This window comes from Aptenodytes patagonicus, chromosome 4 (assembly GCF_965638725.1).
Source record: "Aptenodytes patagonicus chromosome 4, bAptPat1.pri.cur, whole genome shotgun sequence".
Lineage (NCBI taxonomy): Eukaryota > Metazoa > Chordata > Aves > Sphenisciformes > Spheniscidae > Aptenodytes > Aptenodytes patagonicus.
Window position 1 is genome coordinate 29,966,205 of NC_134952.1, and position 18,591 is coordinate 29,984,795.

The following is an 18,591-nucleotide window of genomic DNA, read 5'->3' on the forward strand; positions in this document are numbered from 1 at the left end:
TAAGAACATTTTAAAAGTTCAAATTCTTATAATATTTTAATCCAAAATAATTTCAGAAGATTACACATATGATATCCAACAGTTTTCCCCATTACTCTGCAATTTCTTCCACTTTTACACTATATCGTCCCTGGCACAAAAGTGTTTTGAACACCTTTTACCTTTGCAGTAAAGGTCAGATAACTTTAGGATCAGTTACCTACTTTCTGTTCTTATATAAAGTAGTGATGTGGAAGAATCAGAACCTCACACCACCACCACATTGGTGGATGCCAGGTCAGGAGAGAACCCCATCTTTTCTATTAACTTGAAAGGTACCCTCCTTCCAAACTGTATAAGGAAGGATGCCAATTAGGAAGAGAAACCTGGATTTTTTTAGCATAAATTAAAGATGTCAAGATTGCATTTACTTGTTTTGCCATCTTTTCACATAAAGTAAATTCACTGTAATAATAATAATACTCAAAAATACCTAAGAATAAAACTGTATTTTTCATGCTTCTTTGTGGTAATAAGTCCAACTTTCGTAATGCCTTAATTCACACATAGCAGACAACTTTCAGGCCTTCTTGAATCAATAAACTGAAAAGATATGTCTGAGCTATCAGTCATTCCTCTGACTTCAAATGAGAAAGGAAACAAAACCCAAATTCCTAATTGTCAGACCACTGCTCTTTGCAGTGATGCATAGTAGAAGGTGGGATGGATGGAATGCTGCATTGTCAAAAATAAGAGTATGTCCCTTACAAAGTTATGAGATATTCCCAGCTCTTCCTACAAAGTAAGAAAATAAATGGATTTAACTACTCAGGAATGCATAAAGTATCAGTAACTACTCAAGTCTCTGAAAGCAAAACTGCCTTCTGGAACCGGAAAGTTGTCAAAATCCCCTCCCAGTTTTTAAGGCCACTGAGTTTTTCTTGGTGACATGCTGTTCAGAGAATTCTGGTACACTGCAAACTACTTTGAATGACACTGAAGAAAACTCTTCTTTCTATACAATAACATGAGGTGGAACAAGAGATTGATGTGATTTATATATAATATAAAATATTATCTAAATAAAAAAAAAGTTATCTAAACAATACATTTGAGAAAGATCATCTCTGGACACTTACCTTTCTCCTACATTGGTGCTTTTGGCAATCACGAATTTTAGTACACTTTGTTTCACACAGATATGGCTTATGACATGGCATGCGTTTAGTGTGCTTTCCACAGCGACACTGTTTTTCAACTTCCTGGGCAGCAAGATAGGGGAAAAAGCAGGGTATTTTTAATTAAAAAAAAAAAAAAGTGGAAAATAAAGTGTTCTACTACTAGCTGTAAAGAAAAGTTCATGGGAGAGTAACATTACAATGCTCTATCACAACAGGAAGTATATCACATGCTCGAAGCAGATTACCTATCTGTGCAATAACTACTTGGGGACCTTGTGTCGGTATTGCAAACGCTGTGCTCTAGATGACACCTCACTGTAGCCTTGGTCTCACCAAGAGGAAAGCCACTTCAAGGGCTTTTGCTCTTGATACAATATTGCAAAATATTATTTTCTTACTAACAGGGAAATAATGTTATGTTACAGCATCTTCCATTTCACTAATGAAGAAATAGCATAAAACAAAGCAGCAAGGAAGCTAGAAGAGCTGGGGAAAAAATTAAGTGCCTTTATGGCATAATTAATTAAAAAAAAAAAAACCAAAACAAAAACAACCCAAAACAATAAAACCCTCACCCATGCCTCAATTCAGATACATAATGCTCAACTATTAATTCAGAATTGTGCTGGGGCAGGGGAGGAATAGGGAAAAAATGTGTTGCTTTTAATGAACAGAAAGTCATAGATTTTGTGATAGGTATGACTTCATTTTCCTTAGGAGACTATGCCTGTTCCAGGCATATAGTGTTTAAAAACCCTAACGAAATGTGAGCCTGCTACAGTAAGACTAACCTGTCTGCATATTTCACAGGGACCTCGATGACAGCGCTGTGAACATTTATGGATGCCACATTCCAGAACTTTGTCACAACTATCACCACAGGTGGGCACATCTTCTGTACAAGGCAATGTAAACCCTAGATGAAGAAAGAGAAATACAAGCAAACATTTAGAAAAAAAGCCAAAACATTTAGGAAAAAAATGCACTGTGTGATATGACTTCAAATGCCAATTCTCTCTCATTTTTTTAAAAGCTTATCTAGAATTACTCAATTATTCACATCGCCAATTAAACGCCTGGTACTAAATAAAGCTTTGGAAGAATTAATCAAAAAAGTTAATACAAGCTGTCACAGTTCACCGTTTGTAAGAACTTTTTATGGATCCTGCCCTGCAGAATTAACCTAAACTACTGACTGTCAAAGACTGGATGACTTTTTTTCTTTATTTATCCTATTTGGGGGAAAAAAAAAAAAAAAAGCAGCTTACTTGATTTTTCACATGGACAGGACCTTTTCCCAGAACGAGGACAGTCTCCACAGGGACCAGCATGACAAACTTGTTCACATGTGTGATTACCACAAGGCAAAGGTTTCCCACACACCTGGATAACTCGGAGAAACCAAGTGAATGCAATGTAACAGAACTACATAACAAGACAAAGCAACCCAAGGGGAAAAACTAGGGGTGGGAGATGTCTGGATGGAATTTAACTTTTTCCTGAATTTTGTTAATCTTATATTCACTGAGTTCACCAAATAAAACTGATCACCCCTGCAGTGATCCTGACTGGAAGACCACTGTATATTGAGGAGTTAGTGGTTCACGTAACAGTTAACCTGAGTACTCCCCGGCCTGTGTCATGCTGCACGTACAGCTTGGCCTTCAGGCCTGTGTTGTGCTGCACGTATCCCTTGGCCACAGGATAAACTTCTTGTGGCAGAGGAGATTGGAGGCAGCTCCCACTTGGTACCAGTGATTATGCCACCTGCATGTCCTTGCCTTTATCTAAAAGTGCAGCAAGAAGTTCTCATCTCAACATCCTTTATGTTTGACAGTAGAAATTATGAACAGAGTTGCTTTCTTGTAACAAAATCCTACAATAGCTTCAATGACCAAAATGGGGTAACCCTTTCTACAGATGGGGTCTGCACTGCATGCTGCACGTGGATCAGGGTCCCATTCAGTGCTGCACAGCTTGGGGTTCCCAGCATCTAAAAGGGCCATACTATTATTTATATTATACTCCCTTTCTCTGGAGTGTTGGCTGAAATAAATCGCATTTTAATTGATACTTTACAGAAGCTGAGTGCCGTTCTTACTGGGATCGTAATGACCAAGTACCTCCTGGTGCAACCTCCCCCCTGCCACTTAATTTTTTAAATTATTTTTATTTTTTACAGTCTGTCAATCCATAGCCTTGGTCCTAAGAATGAGCTGCAAATACAGTTCAAAGAACGAATCACAAAGCTTTCATTCTGTTACAGTCACTAGAAGTAAATAAGCATGAAACTCTTATCTACTAAGCTGTGGTTTCATGCTTGTTTTTGAAGATAGCAGCTGAAATTTCAACCTCAAGTACAAGAAAATAGAATATACAAGGTCAAATTCACTGCTATCTTAACCCTAGCACAATTCCAGAACAGTGACATTTACTGTCAGAAATGAACTGGGCCACCAAGTAGATCCATTCTCAAACACTGCTGCTTACATTTTTGATTGCACTTTCAAAACCTAAAAAATAAAATTATTTTCTTACTAAATGAGTTTTTCCAATCCTTAATGCACTGAGCAATCAAATTTTATAAAGATGAGAAATAAGCTAAAAAGCACAGCTTCAACATACCTGATCACACTGCCACTGAGGACTTGCACAAAGTCTTTCTGCTGTCTGTCTTCCACAGATGCATCGTTGTTTACTAACTCGTGGACAAGGCTGACAATCTCCTGTATGTAATTGCGAAGTGACATTGAGAGTAGGAATTGCAAAAGAATGATGTATCTTAACAGTTAAAACAACTACTCCTCTGAAGTTTAAGAAGGCAGGTCTACCTGCGTGACAGGAATTCTCACAAGCGTGCTGTCCACACAGCAATGTTCGTCCACACGGCAGGCGACATGACCATTCCTTGGCACTGCACCTTCGGGGCACTGGTCTAGCTTTCTTACAGTGACAGGTTGTTGTGACCATCTTTGGGCAAGGGGGACAGGGTCCTAAGTACAGGAAAAAGAATATCTCACTAATGGCCATTCAGCAAATGCAGCCTTGACTACATCTGGTTTATTCTGAGAATGTTAAATATAGTTAGCAGATTTTAAATAAAACTATGTAACAGCTACATAAATACAGGTCACACAACCAAGAGACGCAATGGATTTACCTGGATGACAAAGCAGCAAACATTTATGACCACAAGAAGGTTTGAATTCCCTCTCACATATCTGACCACAGGAGTGAGGTACCAGCCATGGGTCCAGTGTTGGATTCTCCACTTTTCCACAGTAACAATAATATCTACTGGGAGTTTCAGACCGTTTGTATTCAAACCTACATTTTGGACTACAACATGGGAAAAAAGGAGTGAAAGAAAATCAATTTTTTGAAGAATTTTTTAAAAAGAAAAGCAGTTTTTATCATTTCAGTTTCCCAAGACTGTTACCAGGCTACCAATTAACATTTTTCAAATACTGTAACCAATAACAACATAATTAAATTTATAATATACAGTAAAGGTCTTGCTATATGTCAGATTTTACAATATATTCATTATAATGTCTAAGGAATTGTCCTATCACTGCAATCTTTTTTCTCTAAGAATATATACAAAAAAACTCAGTGTAGCAAGCATACAGAACAATTTCTATGTAATACCAAAGAAATGTATGCAACAAGGAGACAACCTAAACAGAACAAATAAAAAAAAAGAGATTGAAAAACAGGGTTTTACCAGTAGCAATTTATAAGCTATGTAAAACAAGATTTAGTGATGCTATTAAAGCTATGCACAATATTTAAAATTTTATCTGAAATATTTTAGATTGTATCAGTTCAGCATCTTAGATATTATAAGATGCACACCTTAATTTGTTATCCTTGATGGTGTCAGATATTAAAAAATACATTACTCCTTAAGATAGATGGCACCAAAGGTCTGGAACTTGCAAGTGCCACAAGCCCTAAAGCCTTTCAGGTGCAAGCCATGGATGAGGGAGGCAACATAAGGAAGGAGAAACAAAGCAGCTCCCATTTCTGGCTCCACTGGGAAAAGACAACAGACAAGGAGCTCTTCCTCAGAGAAGAATAGAGGCTTTGAAAGACCTATGTACTCATTTTTATCAAATAAAATGTCAATTTGCCCTTATATAATACATTACAGGCCATAAACCATGTCTTCATGGTGACTGCACAGTTTTATCATGTACTTAAATGTTAAATAAATACCATTCGCCTGGAAATTTTTTCATTATAAACATTATGCTTAAACACAAACCTAGTTTGTAGTAGAATAGGCATTATCAACTTGAGACGCTGCAAGCCAACAACTTTATACCCGATTTCCTAAGCAAACCTGCTCTCCGAGATCCCACATTAATAGAGCTTTTGAATCTACCAGGCGCTTTTGAATCTACCAGGCACTTTCAACCAAATTTGACAGAGGACCGTGTCTGAAAAATATTACTAAAAGTTTTCACATAAAAGTAGGTGGGCAAATAAAGCATAGAACAAACATGCACAGAGAAACCTTGACTGAACTTTCAGACACAAACCTACTGAAAAAGCAAGCTTCATTATTCATGCAGCCACAATATTACCTTCTTCTTTATACAATGTCACGTAAAACTGTAAGACTGGCTTTAATGCTTGAGTTATACAAAGACTTAAAAAAAAAATAATCCCTAAATCTTGCTATTTTACAACTGTTTTTTTTAAATTTATTTCACAGTGCCAATTTTAAAAGTGATAAATATGTAAAGCCATTCAGAAATAAATATTAGAAGCCGAGACAGACGATAGATAAGTTACCTTCTCAGAGGTTAAAACAAATTTGATGCAGCAGGTTTTTAATATCACTATGAAATATTCCTGAATCATGTTAATGAAAACTTAAAAATAATTCAGAAAAACAGTAGAAAAGTCAGTCTTCTAAACTATTTTGGTGTGCATGTTGTTTACAAGTACCATTCCTTTCTAAAGTAACTCCAGTTCACATATGTTTCACAATAAAAGTATCTTTGTAAGTGTACCACGAAGAGCTCACCATGGCCAGGGATGATCTTTCTTCCCAAAATCATCATCCGTCAAAGGAGAAGACACAAGGAAAAGGCTGTCCTTGGCCCACTTTTGGATACACACCAGGTGAAATATACAAAAGCATCCACAACAGCTCCAGACCTAGAGAGCAGATACAAGTGCCAATTGCTTTATATTAGGTTTCTTTCTGTTTCCATTGATGAACATCCATAATATCTAAAGACATACAAGCTTGCTATTTTTCCATTTAAGAAAGTGGGTTTCCAAAGATAGATTATACCTATTGTTAGATTAATACAGGCAGTTTTACTGTTACAGATTCATACCTATAATCTTTTTTCCTGCTGCTGTGGGAAGTTTTTGCCAAGGCTTGTGGAGCCCAAAATACTCATATAATCACAGAAATGTTGATTTAAACACACTGTTGGACGTCATGTAGCATAACCTTGTGCCCACAGTAGGACTATTGCCAACTTAGCTCAGTTCAGTTACAGCTTTGCCTAGCAAAGTTGGAAAAATCCTGAAGGATGGGGACTCCACAACCATCCTAGGCAACCTGCTCCAAGTGTCATACTACCTTCCTAGTACCCATCTGCACCTCCCAGGCCCCAGTTTGTGCCATTGCACCTTATTACACCACCTGTCACCACAAAGATGACTTTGGCTTTAGCCACCTTCACAACTCCAAGTAGACAGAGGCTGCAATCATATCATCCCTTAGCCTCCTCTCTGCTAGACTAAACAAGCCCAGCTCTCCCTCCACCTCTCTCCCTGTCCCATACTCTAGGTCTCTAGACATCTTGGTAGTAAAAGTACTAAAATGATTTTTTTCCCCCTTCCAAACTTTAGGATTTACATACAACGCTAGTAAGAAAAAGATTTGATTAGAAGTGTGGCTTTCAACATAGTGTCTTTTGTTCAAAGAGCAAGAGAGGTATAAAACAGAACAGAATTAAAAGCGAATGTGTTTAAGAGAAAGTTGATTTTGCCAGTATCCTGTCTCCATCACTAAACCTTTATGTTCTTGTTCCCAGTGTACTTCTCTTTGTCAGTTCTGGAGTGAAGTCACAAGCTTTTACTTAGAATACCAGCCTGCTGCTGGAAAGCAATTTAAATAACAGAAATGCAGTTTTATGACTTTGGTACTTTCCACGTATTGATGTCTTAAATTGTCAGCTTAGAATGACTATAACAATTTGGTAAGAGAAATGCAGCAGAAAATTTAAGTTTGAACTTCTTTATTTTTTTTAATAACTTATGGCATTGTTATAAAATTATACTGTGAAAACAAGGAGAATTTCCCCATTAACTTATAGAGGACAAAGTCAATGACATAAGTTTCTGAAAGTACAGTAACTAACTGCCCAGAACTAAAGCTAAACAGGAGATGTTAAGTTAACAAACACACTTGGCTAAAACGTTACAGATTCAAGATAACTAACAAACCACTGGGTTATAAAAGAAGACTTCCAAGTTGCCAAATCATCTCACTTGGGCTGAGATGAGATTAACTCTATCAAGAGACACAGAACTTTAAAATCAAGCTAAACATATATGTTAAGGTCTGAAAAAATACGGATTAAATATGTTAAGAATTCATACAAAACATATTGCATTTCTTTCTAAAAAAAAGTTAATGACTACAGTTTCATTGGATACTTGTAGTCCATGTACATCCAGCATAAGAAGTTAAAGATTTTCTGCGCTTTTTTTCTTTTAATGTTAAACATACAGTTGCAAACATGTATTTGATTCAAGTAACTGTAACAGAAACAGGGTTGGGCCTGTCAACGTCAAAAGGAAGTTGATACATAAAAGTGAAAAAGGTTTGTCCTGAAATCTCTCCCATGAAAAATGTACCTATATGAATTCAGACAAGCTCCTCAGACATGCCACCTTTCTCTTTCACCTGATCAGCATTTGGGGTAGCGAAGTTTATCTTAGCTCCCCTGCTAGAAATCTAACAAGAATATTTCCTGACTTCCTACTATTTCTTGCTTTAGTGTTTGCTACAACACAGTTTTATTGAATACACCATTGTAAGCACTGGCCTTCCTGCACTTCTTTTTTTCATCTGCTACTCTCTAAAATTTAAAAATAACTATTTTACATTACGATAACAAACATATGTCAAAAAATACATATTCTGATTACAAGCTACATATATATAAGCACTTATTTCTTCAAGTGTTTGAAAAATCCAGAGATGCCCAATGTTGCATTTAGTACTCTATCATTTTAAAACTATCAATCCCAAGAATTACCTTAGTAATATAATTAAACGCAAGTTATTCAGACAGTTATATTTGCTTCATTCTAAAAGACTATTGCAAAATACTTACAGCTTGGTTCCTTTTAACTGAAGCAATGCAGATCAGACACGTCATAGCCCCCGACTGAAAAGCTTCATTCATGTACTGTCTTGTACGTTCCAGTTCACTTGCATCTCCATCTTTAATGTATAAAGATTTTTAAAGCAACCAGTAACGTTTGATCTGCTATTCTGTACATGTTGACACTGCTGTAAAAGTATATATACTTTTTTTCTCTGAACAGAGGCCAGGCACATATTATTACAAAACCAGATTATTAGAAGTACTTAAGACAGTTTCAAAACTATACCATTGATTCTGCATAAAAAGGCAAGAAGTACTGCCAGCATGCATCGTTGGGAACAAATATTTTTAATACAAGTCATCGGAATAAAGCGTTTTCCCTCCAATTATGGAAAAATTCTAATACACAACCAATAATACAGCATTGTTTATGCTTTCATACCAAAATAAAAGTCAATAAAAGAAAAAAAAAATTTACCAGTTTGACTGGTGTAAATGGTGAATGTTTTGGCCAAAATCTTTCCTTGTTTTACTTCAGCATCTTCCTCATCATCTTCAGATGAGGAGCTAAATTGGTCTTCAACTAGCTTTTTTGCTGCAGCCTGATTAGCCTTCTTAATTTCATCAAATTTCTTCTGTGAAGACAATTCTATTAAGAGAACAGATTAATGATGATTAATACCATGACAGTTAATCATAATGCCACATTCAGTTCTACATACTTTCAACTGTCCTTTTCTTTAAAGAGCTTGCTGATTTTATGTTTTTAAGGGCAGTACGTTGCTACATTTTCAATACCACCCAAGAAGAGATTAACTGTATTTTCTTCTTTACTGTGCATTATCCATAAAATCCACAGCAGGAATCATTATCTATCAATTACTGCTGACAAATCCAACCAAACATACTACAATATATGCATCTATAATGCTGCTTTACGAAAAGGATACTTAAAAAAAAAAACCCCACACACATCCCACACAAACACAGCTTCCGTAACATGAGGAAGAAAAAAAAACAAAATCATGCAATTCTTGACAAGAGCAATTGTTATAATTTGCTGATACCCTACAGGTACCTCTCCCAGCATTTGGTATTTTTTAAATTACGACTTTTATTGATCTCCTTCCACCCAACAAGTCTTTATTGCAATAGTGGGTTCATGCTATTTCATAGCTGGCAACATTAAAAGTGACAAGGTATTTTAACGTAAGGGTTTTTTTAAGTTATTGCATGTGAAATAGAGGAAGATTCTCACATGGAGAAAAAAAATTATGTAACCTAACAGAGTTCGCAATAAACCAAAGTCCCTTTAAGGTAACATACCACGGAGATACAAAGGTCTTCAGCAGATCACAGGTCTTCAGCACCTCCTAATTTTCCATATAAGACCATTGCACCCAATGTATTTACCGGCGTTCCGTCAAGTTTATTTTTAGGGCTTCCCTTAAGAAACTATGCTGCCACTTAAAATAGCTCAGTATTTGGCCCTTCTCTACCTGCGAAGTATTACACGAGCATTAACTTGCACTGATAGCAACCCTCGTGCATTAGAAAGCCCGCACCTTTCCCAGAGCGGGGCAATGTGGCACACTGACTAGCGTACCTAACGTTTGTCCCTAGCAGGCAGCACTCTCCTGAGTATTTCCGATCGTACTGAAAAACAGCTGCTTCATCCTTTACTCGAGAGGTACTCTTCTGCTCGAAGGGCACTGACTGTGCACCCCGGGGAGGACACAGCCCCCGAGTCCCCAGCCGCTGCCCGAGGCCTCCGCCTTTCCCCCCAGAAGGTACCTGCAGGCAGGAGACGGCACATCTAGCGAAACACCGGCTCGCTACCGCGGAGCAGCGAGGGAGCGGGGCCGGGGCCCGCCGGCCTCCCTTCCCCACGACGCCGGGGCATTTGTAGGGGTTCCCCAAGGCCCGGCTGGGCTCCGCGCCACAGCCGGCCCCCCAGCCCGGGACCCCGCAGCCCCTGGCCGGACCGGGGAAGGGGAAGGACGCGACACTCACCGCTGGCCCCCTCGCCGCTGGTCCCCGCGGCCGCAACGCAGGCACCGCCGCGGGCCCTCGGTGCCGGGGGTCGGGCAGCCGCCCCCGCGCGAGCGGCGAACCCGGCCCCGGGCCTGGCGCGGCCCCGGCCCCGGCCGCCCTGGCGCCAGGCCGCCTCCATTTCTCCCCCGCCACTGGGCGAAAGACGGCGGAGGGAGGCCGATCCCCTCTCACACCGCCGGCTGCAGCCGCCCCAAGGCGAGCTCTCCCGCCCGGCCCCGCCTGGCCGGGCGCCTCCGTCCGGAAGCGGCGGTGGAGGCGGCAGGGACGCCGGTGAGCTCCCGCGGCAGCGCAACTACAGCTCCCAGCGCTCCCCGCGAGGGCGGGACGGAAGTAGCCGCCAGGTGACTCCAACACCCAGCGTGCACCGGGGCGCCACGTGGCCGCCCGGCCTGTGGTTGAAGTCCTCTGTGGAGAGGGTCCGCCGTGCGCGCGGGAAGCCTGTTCCGCGCTCGGTAATCAGAAAAATGTTTGCTAATACTCAGGCTGGCATCTCTTTCTTACTTAATGCTTGAATTTCTTTTTGCCTGCCGTTCTGGCTGCAGAAGCAACGGCTTCAGCTGTCTTTTACAGAATCATTTAGGTTGGAAAAGACCTTTGAGACCATCAAGTCCAACCGTTAACCTAACGCTGCCAAGTCCACCGCTAAACCATGTCCCTAAGCACCACATCTACACGTCTTTTAAATGCTTCCAGGGATGGTGACTCCACCACTTCCCTGGGCAGCCTCTTCCAGTGCTTGACAACCTTTTCGGTGAAGGGATTTTTCCTAATGTCCAATCTAAACCTGCCCTGGTGCAACTTGAGGCCATTTCTTCTCGTCCTATCGCTCACTACTTGGGAGAAGAGACTGACACCCACCTCGCTACAACCTCCTTTCAGGGAGTTGAAGAGAGTGATGAGGTCTCCCCTCAGCCTCCTTTTCTTCAGAGTAAATTCCTGGCAGCCATTTCTGCAGCGTGTGGCTCTTGCACGCATTTTCTTCACAGCTCCTCTTCAGAGTATGAGAGTTAAAAATCGGCCACAAAGTGTGTTTAGAAACTTTACTGAAGTATAGTCGGAAGGTTTTACTGCACAGAAATACATACTGAGGAACCTGTATGCCTCCTAAAAAGTTCTGACAAGTAAGTGCAAGTTGAAATAGTTTTAATTTTATTGACATTTCCTTATAGCACTTATGTTCTGTCTTGTGCCAGGAGGAAACTCTGCATTTAGGTTTTATTTTCAGCAGATATATGCTTATAAAAGTTAAATAATACAAGATTTCCAATCATAAAGAGTCTGAAAATAGTAAGTAAACTACTGGAGGTCAGTTCTGGTTTTCCGTTTTATTTTGAAGTGTCTTTAACTCAAAGAACTTTTATTCTCAAGAAAGAGGCAGCTAGTGACTACAACTCATGTCCATAGACTGAAGGATCGATACAAGAAAAAATGTCAACAGTAGATCTCTGCCTTTATTAATTAAAACTCATTATCATATCACACATTTCTCTAATACAAAGCCTTAAACTCTTCAACAAAGGAGAAAAGTGCTTCCTAACTGCCTAGTAGAATATGACGCAGCCCTATAGGATGCTGCTGCCATACAGATTGCAAATTATACTCAAGACCTGAATTGGAAGAATGCTGATTGCAAAGTCCAACATTCACAATATAGTAAATGCCAGAATAACGCTTGTTCTTGTGTGCACGGATAGAGTCTTTAATGAAATGATGGCATACTCTTTCCCCTCACCAGCACATTATGCCATATGTCATTCAAAGCGCAGGATCAACAGTGAATGAACAGCCGTTTCAAATTTACATTTATCCTTGTTGTTCCATATATATCCTATGCATTAATTACTTCATAACATTTAATCCTTGCAGTGAAATCAGGAGTTATTTATAGATCTCTGGTATTCTGGAAACCTATCAACATTACAAAAAATAAAACAAGCAGAAATGAATGCACTTTACAAAAGATCCAGTTTATAATATCTTCATCTTATTAAGGAGAAGAATGAAAGTATAGAGATATTATCAAGTGATAGTAATATTTACATATGTATTTTTTAAGAGTGGCAGTCCGATTGCCCAAGATAATAAAATTGCCCTAAATACAGAATTATCCATTGTCTCCTTGTAGTCGCTTTCTTCACTCCCTGTAATCAAACTTTTCCACTGTTAAATGGCTATGATCAAAGTCTACCAAAAATATCCAGCTGAAAATACCCAGCTGAGACCACAACTAATAAAACCAATTTTTGCAAATGGAAAAAGACATAAATTAGGGAAAAAATCCAAGGAGATAATGCTTCATAAAGCAGTTGAAAACGTGTCTGACATATGAAACAGTAGATTTTACTATCTTAGCAATAGTTAAGAACAGAAGAAAGAAATAACCTATCAGTGAAAAAAATAGCCTATTTAGTCATTGTATTCTTTCCCCAACAGCAGCTACAGAGGACGCTGTAGGAAGAGTTTGGCCTCCTTCTGTCGTGTCTGCCCCTTGCACTCTGCCAGCATCCACAACTGTTACATTAGGGACATAAAAATTTTTAAGCACAGATCTTAAAAACTTGATAGTCCATGTTCAGCAGCCATATGATTACATGGAGCAGAACAGTCTTGAACATTATGTATTTGTTATTATTGTGGAAAGAACAGCTAGATTTTGAGCCATCCATATTTGTCATAGGGATGCTTACAAAAGGTCAGATTTTATCCCCTCCCTATTCCAGCCTTTGCATGTAACATCCCGAAAAAAGCACCATTTAAAACTGCCCACTTATATTTCAAGAATTCAGTCAAGGTGGACCCAATGAAGTAATAGTATTTCCCAAATCTTAAATCTTCAGTACTCATGTCTGCATTGTAGATATACCTAATTCTTTCTGTAATATCCCATACTTAATTAATCTTATGTTAATCAGTAGAGATTAAAATGTGTTTCTTTATACACAAATTTAATATCATGGTTCATGCCTATATTGACTCAAAATAATCAATACCATTGTTGCCAACCTTTCTTTCTTTCCATAAGTAGACACAAAGAAATTATTTTGAAATAGCAAAACTTTCAATATTTGCCAGTATATGACTGTATATAGATCGAATGCATTTGCTGTAGAGCGGTGTTACATAAAGAGTACATAACGCATTAGCAGATAATACCACCTGTTTGTGCAAGAGCAAGGTGTTATCTTCCATCTTCATTCTCAATTCTTCCTTTTCTTTCCAAAACCTGCCAAATATGTGCTGCTTGTAGGAAATTAGTGACATTACATCAGTAAATAATTTTTCATAATTAATAGTCAGGTCCTACAAAGATTAGAAATGAATGTATTGAGCCGCATGCAGGATTTGACCCTAAGTCTTATTGGCAACCTCCAGTGTTTTATTCTGCTTTTGACACTCCAGGTTTATCTGTGGACGGATCTGCTGCTTCTAAGTCTGCAAATTCTTGCTCTATAACCGGCTTCAATATTTTCTCGATTTGTGTAAGTCTTTTTTTCAGTTTCTGTTGCGCAGCTTCATACTCAGCCAACAACCTGGCAAACTTTGTTTGTAATCTATCCATCGCTCCTTCCATGTAGGTGACCTTCTCTTCCAGATCTTTAGGATCACTTCCTAAATTTGCAACTTCAATGTCCAGCAACCCATCTTTCATTAGGATTTGCTTGCCTTTTTCTTCCAGCATAGCCTTTGCATCTGGGTACTCTGTTAAAGCCTCCATGAGATCATCTTTAGATAGACAAAACAAGTCTGAGTATCCAATACTTTTTATATTGGCTGTTCTTCGATTGCCAGCTTTGCTACCTTTGATATTAAGAATGCTGATTTCTCCAAAATAGCTGCCATCACTTAGGACAACAAATTGGGTAATTCCATCATCAGCGACTACTGCCAGCTTGCCTTCTTTGATAATGTACATCTCTCGTCCAATATCTCCTTTTCTGCAAATATAATCTCCAGGACTGTATACTTGCGGCTGGAGTTTCAAAACCAGTTCAACCAGCAGACCAGCTTCACAGTCTGCAAAAATCCGAACTTTTTTTAGTGTTTCCAGGTGAACATTGATTGCAATCTCTGCTCTTAGTTTATCTGGCAGATACTTCAAGACTTCCCTTTCATCCACAGCCTTTTTGTTTGTCCACAGGTAGTCAAACCACTTTATAACTCTTTTTTCCATGTCTTTACTCACATTCCGAAAGTGCATATACTGCTTGATAGCATCAATCCTTGCTTGAAACTCTGCCCTGGCAGCATTCATGTTGGAGATCATAGAGCCCACATTACCAACAATGGTAGCAAAAATCAATACTCCAACCAAGAAGTCAACAACCACGAAGAAATACTCAGAATCTCTTACAGGAGGGGGCGTTTCACCGATAGTAGTCAGGGTCAGTGTTGACCAGTAGAGACTGTAGACATACTTCCTAGTCAGACGGGCAAATTCAGGATCGGAGGTGTTGGGGTAGACCCATGTGTCAGCCCCAAATCCAATAGCTTTCGAGATCGAGTAGTACACACAAGCGTTCCAGTGAATAATAATCACGATATACATGACAAGGTTAGAGATCCTGAAGATATTTGGGTAGTTCGTCCTTGTTTCTGTTCGCTGGAAGAATTCAAACATCCGAGCTACTCTGAGTAGTCTGTTTATTCTTAATTCTGGGTAATTCAGTCCTAACTTAAAATAAAAGAGATCAGTTGGTATGACTGACAGAAAATCTAATTTGAATTGAAAAGATGACTTATATTTCTCTTGAAGCTTTTGTTCTTCTTTCACCAGAAGACCTTGCTCCAGGTAACCTAAGATCGAATTGTAAATAATAAAAAATGTTACGACTTCAACTGTGTTGTGTTTAATGTCAATCCAAATCTACTTTGAAATATATTTTGGGTGCAAGTTCCAGATGGTACATAAATTCTCTTACTTTTTAATAAGCAATTTCTTATTTCCAAATATTCAACTTAGTGCTATATGGCTCAGCTTGAGTTAAACTATACAGCTTTGAAAATTAAACATTTCTAGCTCTGATTCTTTCCCTCCGCTTTTCCACTGGTTTTCAGATGGTGAACATCTGAAAAAAAACCCCAACCCCCAAAAAACTCCACAGGCTATAGGAAGGGTGGTTAATGAGGGAAAGAATTTAAACATGGGAATTTCAGTTCCATATTGAGTGTATCTACTCAATAGGTCTGGATGTAGGATAAGATTTTAAAAGAAACAGTTGCAGCTGAAGTTAATCGGATGTCTTGCTTGCTCAATGGTCTTGAAAATCAAGCAAATACTTGAGTCTCCTTAAATACAAAATCCAGATGTTGGTGCTAATTTTTCAGAACCCCTGTTCCTCACTTGGCCGCATTGCATGTTTATTTTGTCTTGTTGAGTCAGCTGCAGGCAGAACAGCTTGTATCTAGCTTACCTCATGCCTAGCTTACCCCAAGCTTTATGTATTCTTTGAGTAATACATCAGAGTTTCTCCTATTTTTACAGGTCACAGACCACAGTCTTTCAGAGATCTATCTCAATGTCTTTTTCACTATTGCACCTCATCAAGGATACCCAGGTAATAAAAGTAGTAGTATTCTGAATATTTTAAACCACCTGACACAAATATATGAAGAGGAATAATTAATCATTGAGTATGCTTACCTGTTCTTATCCGTACAAACATGTCAGCAATATAGATGACATCAGAAACATAATCCATAATAAACCATACCGCTAGGTAGTCATGCTGAAGCTCATCAAAACAGGCTCTGAATAGGAAAAGACAAAAGTAAATTACCATGAAATGGAGATTAAATACTTGCATGAAATCAGTGATGAATAAAATATTTTTTTTATCTATTTAGGGATGTTATGATTTGCCAGAAGTTTTATATAGTCATTAAAGGAGTACATCACCTAGCAATAATCATGGTCCAGTTGTACATGACAGGCATTGTGATGCAAAACAACCAGTTGTAATACATATTTCCTGCTGGATCAATAATGAAAATATCTTTCTTCTTCCTAAGTGATAGGCAGGAAAATAAAGGAGATTTAATGAGAGACTTAAAATACACATAACAATTTTTGAGGAATGAAGCATTCCAGAAATTGTTACTGTAAAATAAATGGTCTTTATTAAAGTTAAGCTTCCTTGCTCGAATGCATGGAGAACATGAAGCTGCTTGTTAGGTGTGACTTGGGACGCAAATTTTAGACTCTAAATTTTGCTGAGAAAAATCAACTTGGCAATCCTACTTCAGTTTATAGTGGCACATGTAATTTCAACATTTTTCAATTAATTTGTTTCCTACCCAAGTAACTGTCTTGTCTGATAACTGATTTGATCATCTTTCAAAAAATAAAATTATTATATGACTACTAGTGTTTAAATAAGTGAGATAAATCATACCTTTCTCACTGGGAAAAGTCTAGCTCTGAGAAAGATGAAACATTGGCATAGTTTACATAAAGAAGCCAATGAATGTGAAATCATACAACACAAGTTCTTACTGCACTATTTTAAGTTTATCTTCCTTGGCCAGAAAATTATGAATTTACCAAGCAAAAGGTAAAGCAAGAACTTTTAGATCATAGAAGAGTTTACTTGCTTGTAGGTGCCCTTATGTGCAGAAGAGATTGCTTTACAGTGGCACATCTTTTGCTGCAGGGTGTTATCCAAAAAATGTTGAATAATCAGACTCCAAAGGAGATTTACCTCGATTATTTTTTTTAGATCAATTCCATGCATGCATATTTCTGTTGTCCACATATGAAGTTAAATCAGAACAACTCTGCTCTAAGGAGAACAACAGCAGTCTGTACACTCATTCACTAGAGTATAAGCATCTTGTTTACAAGATACCTGTGAATGGATTCGGTTTTACATCAAAAACAATTTTATTAGACGAACATAGCAGGACCTAAATGAAAAATACTTACTCTTCATTATTTTCTTTCTTCTTGGACTTATCTTTATTTTTGTTTTTCTCCTTTTTTTCCTTGTTCTTTTGTGTTTCTCCATCCTTTTTTTTTTCTGACTTGCTAAGAAACAGATTTACATTTTCAGTTGTTACAGACTAAGTTAAAACATATTTGGAAAGAAATTAAATGTCTTAGAAATAGTATTATTACTCTTTGTCTTACCTCTTCTTTTCTTTCTTCTTCTTCTTCTCCTCTCTAAGGAAAAGAAAAATATGATAGGTTCACGGGATGCACATAGCCATTGCTTCCACATTTATTTATTAGAATCATCTGAATTCAGTAAGGATAACATTATACTTAGATGTTTGGCCTTCAAAAACTGTTTTGCTTATTGTATTCACATAGAACTACTTTTATTTTAAATTAATAGATAACCATTAACTTTGGTATTGAGAATGATCACCATAATTGATGTGCATGTAGTTCAAATGTATGTGCAATCTCTTTTGGGATTGCTTGAATGACATAACTGTTTATAAAGAAATTATTAGATATATATCATTCTTTTTCATTGCTGCTTAACCAACCAATATTGCAGTACTCTCATTTTATGAAATGACAAAGATACTTACTCGTCTTTATTACTATTGTTGTTAATATTGTAGCGTGCAAATGCACCGGGTAGATACCGTTGCCTAGGGAACAGCAAAACAACACAGTTATATGGTATCTGCTGAAATACAAAAAACCCCATTTAATCTAATTTGTCACAGACTGTTTCTCACCATTTTAATCATGGGCTAAGTTATCTAAGGAAATTGAAAGAGCACAGATTTTAATCTCCTAAATATTTACAATAAGCAATATATCACAGTATTAAAAACTTAATTTATTAATAGAGGGTGAAGAAAATTATATGATGGCAAGTATCTGTGCTTAGTTAATCCAAACCAAATTATCAAAGAAAAAACCCCAAACAGGTAATTTTGACATACTTGTTTTCCCCTTTGTCCATCAGTCCAGGGTCCTCCTCACTGGTGTCTTGTACTACCACGCTGGGAACAATTGTATGGGAGTGATGGGTCTCAATCACTCCTACCTTCAT

General features: G+C 38.1%; 2 protein-coding genes across 2 annotated transcripts in view; both read right to left on the bottom strand.

Moving 5' to 3' along the window:
* The window catches only part of NFXL1 (nuclear transcription factor, X-box binding like 1), a 47,258-nt gene extending 36,441 nt beyond the window's left edge, over window positions 1-10,817 (bottom strand). The window contains exons 1-10 of the mRNA XM_076336203.1: window positions 10,541-10,817; window positions 9,006-9,176; window positions 8,534-8,643; window positions 6,199-6,332; window positions 4,321-4,499; window positions 3,992-4,153; window positions 3,786-3,886; window positions 2,429-2,543; window positions 1,952-2,076; window positions 1,119-1,241 (exon numbers count right to left, since the gene is read on the bottom strand). Coding sequence (XP_076192318.1) covers window positions 1,119-1,241; window positions 1,952-2,076; window positions 2,429-2,543; window positions 3,786-3,886; window positions 3,992-4,153; window positions 4,321-4,499; window positions 6,199-6,332; window positions 8,534-8,643; window positions 9,006-9,176; window positions 10,541-10,700 — 1,380 coding nt within the window. The 5' untranslated portion in view covers window positions 10,701-10,817. The remainder of the gene's footprint in view (window positions 1-1,118; window positions 1,242-1,951; window positions 2,077-2,428; window positions 2,544-3,785; window positions 3,887-3,991; window positions 4,154-4,320; window positions 4,500-6,198; window positions 6,333-8,533; window positions 8,644-9,005; window positions 9,177-10,540) is intronic.
* A 3,141-nt stretch (window positions 10,818-13,958) lies between these two features.
* On the bottom strand, window positions 13,959-18,591 carry CNGA1 (cyclic nucleotide gated channel subunit alpha 1). Its single transcript, XM_076337595.1, is given in 7 exon segments — window positions 13,959-15,376; window positions 16,224-16,330; window positions 16,479-16,586; window positions 17,505-17,606; window positions 17,709-17,734; window positions 18,115-18,185; window positions 18,477-18,591. Coding segments are annotated over 7 exon segments (1,947 nt in total).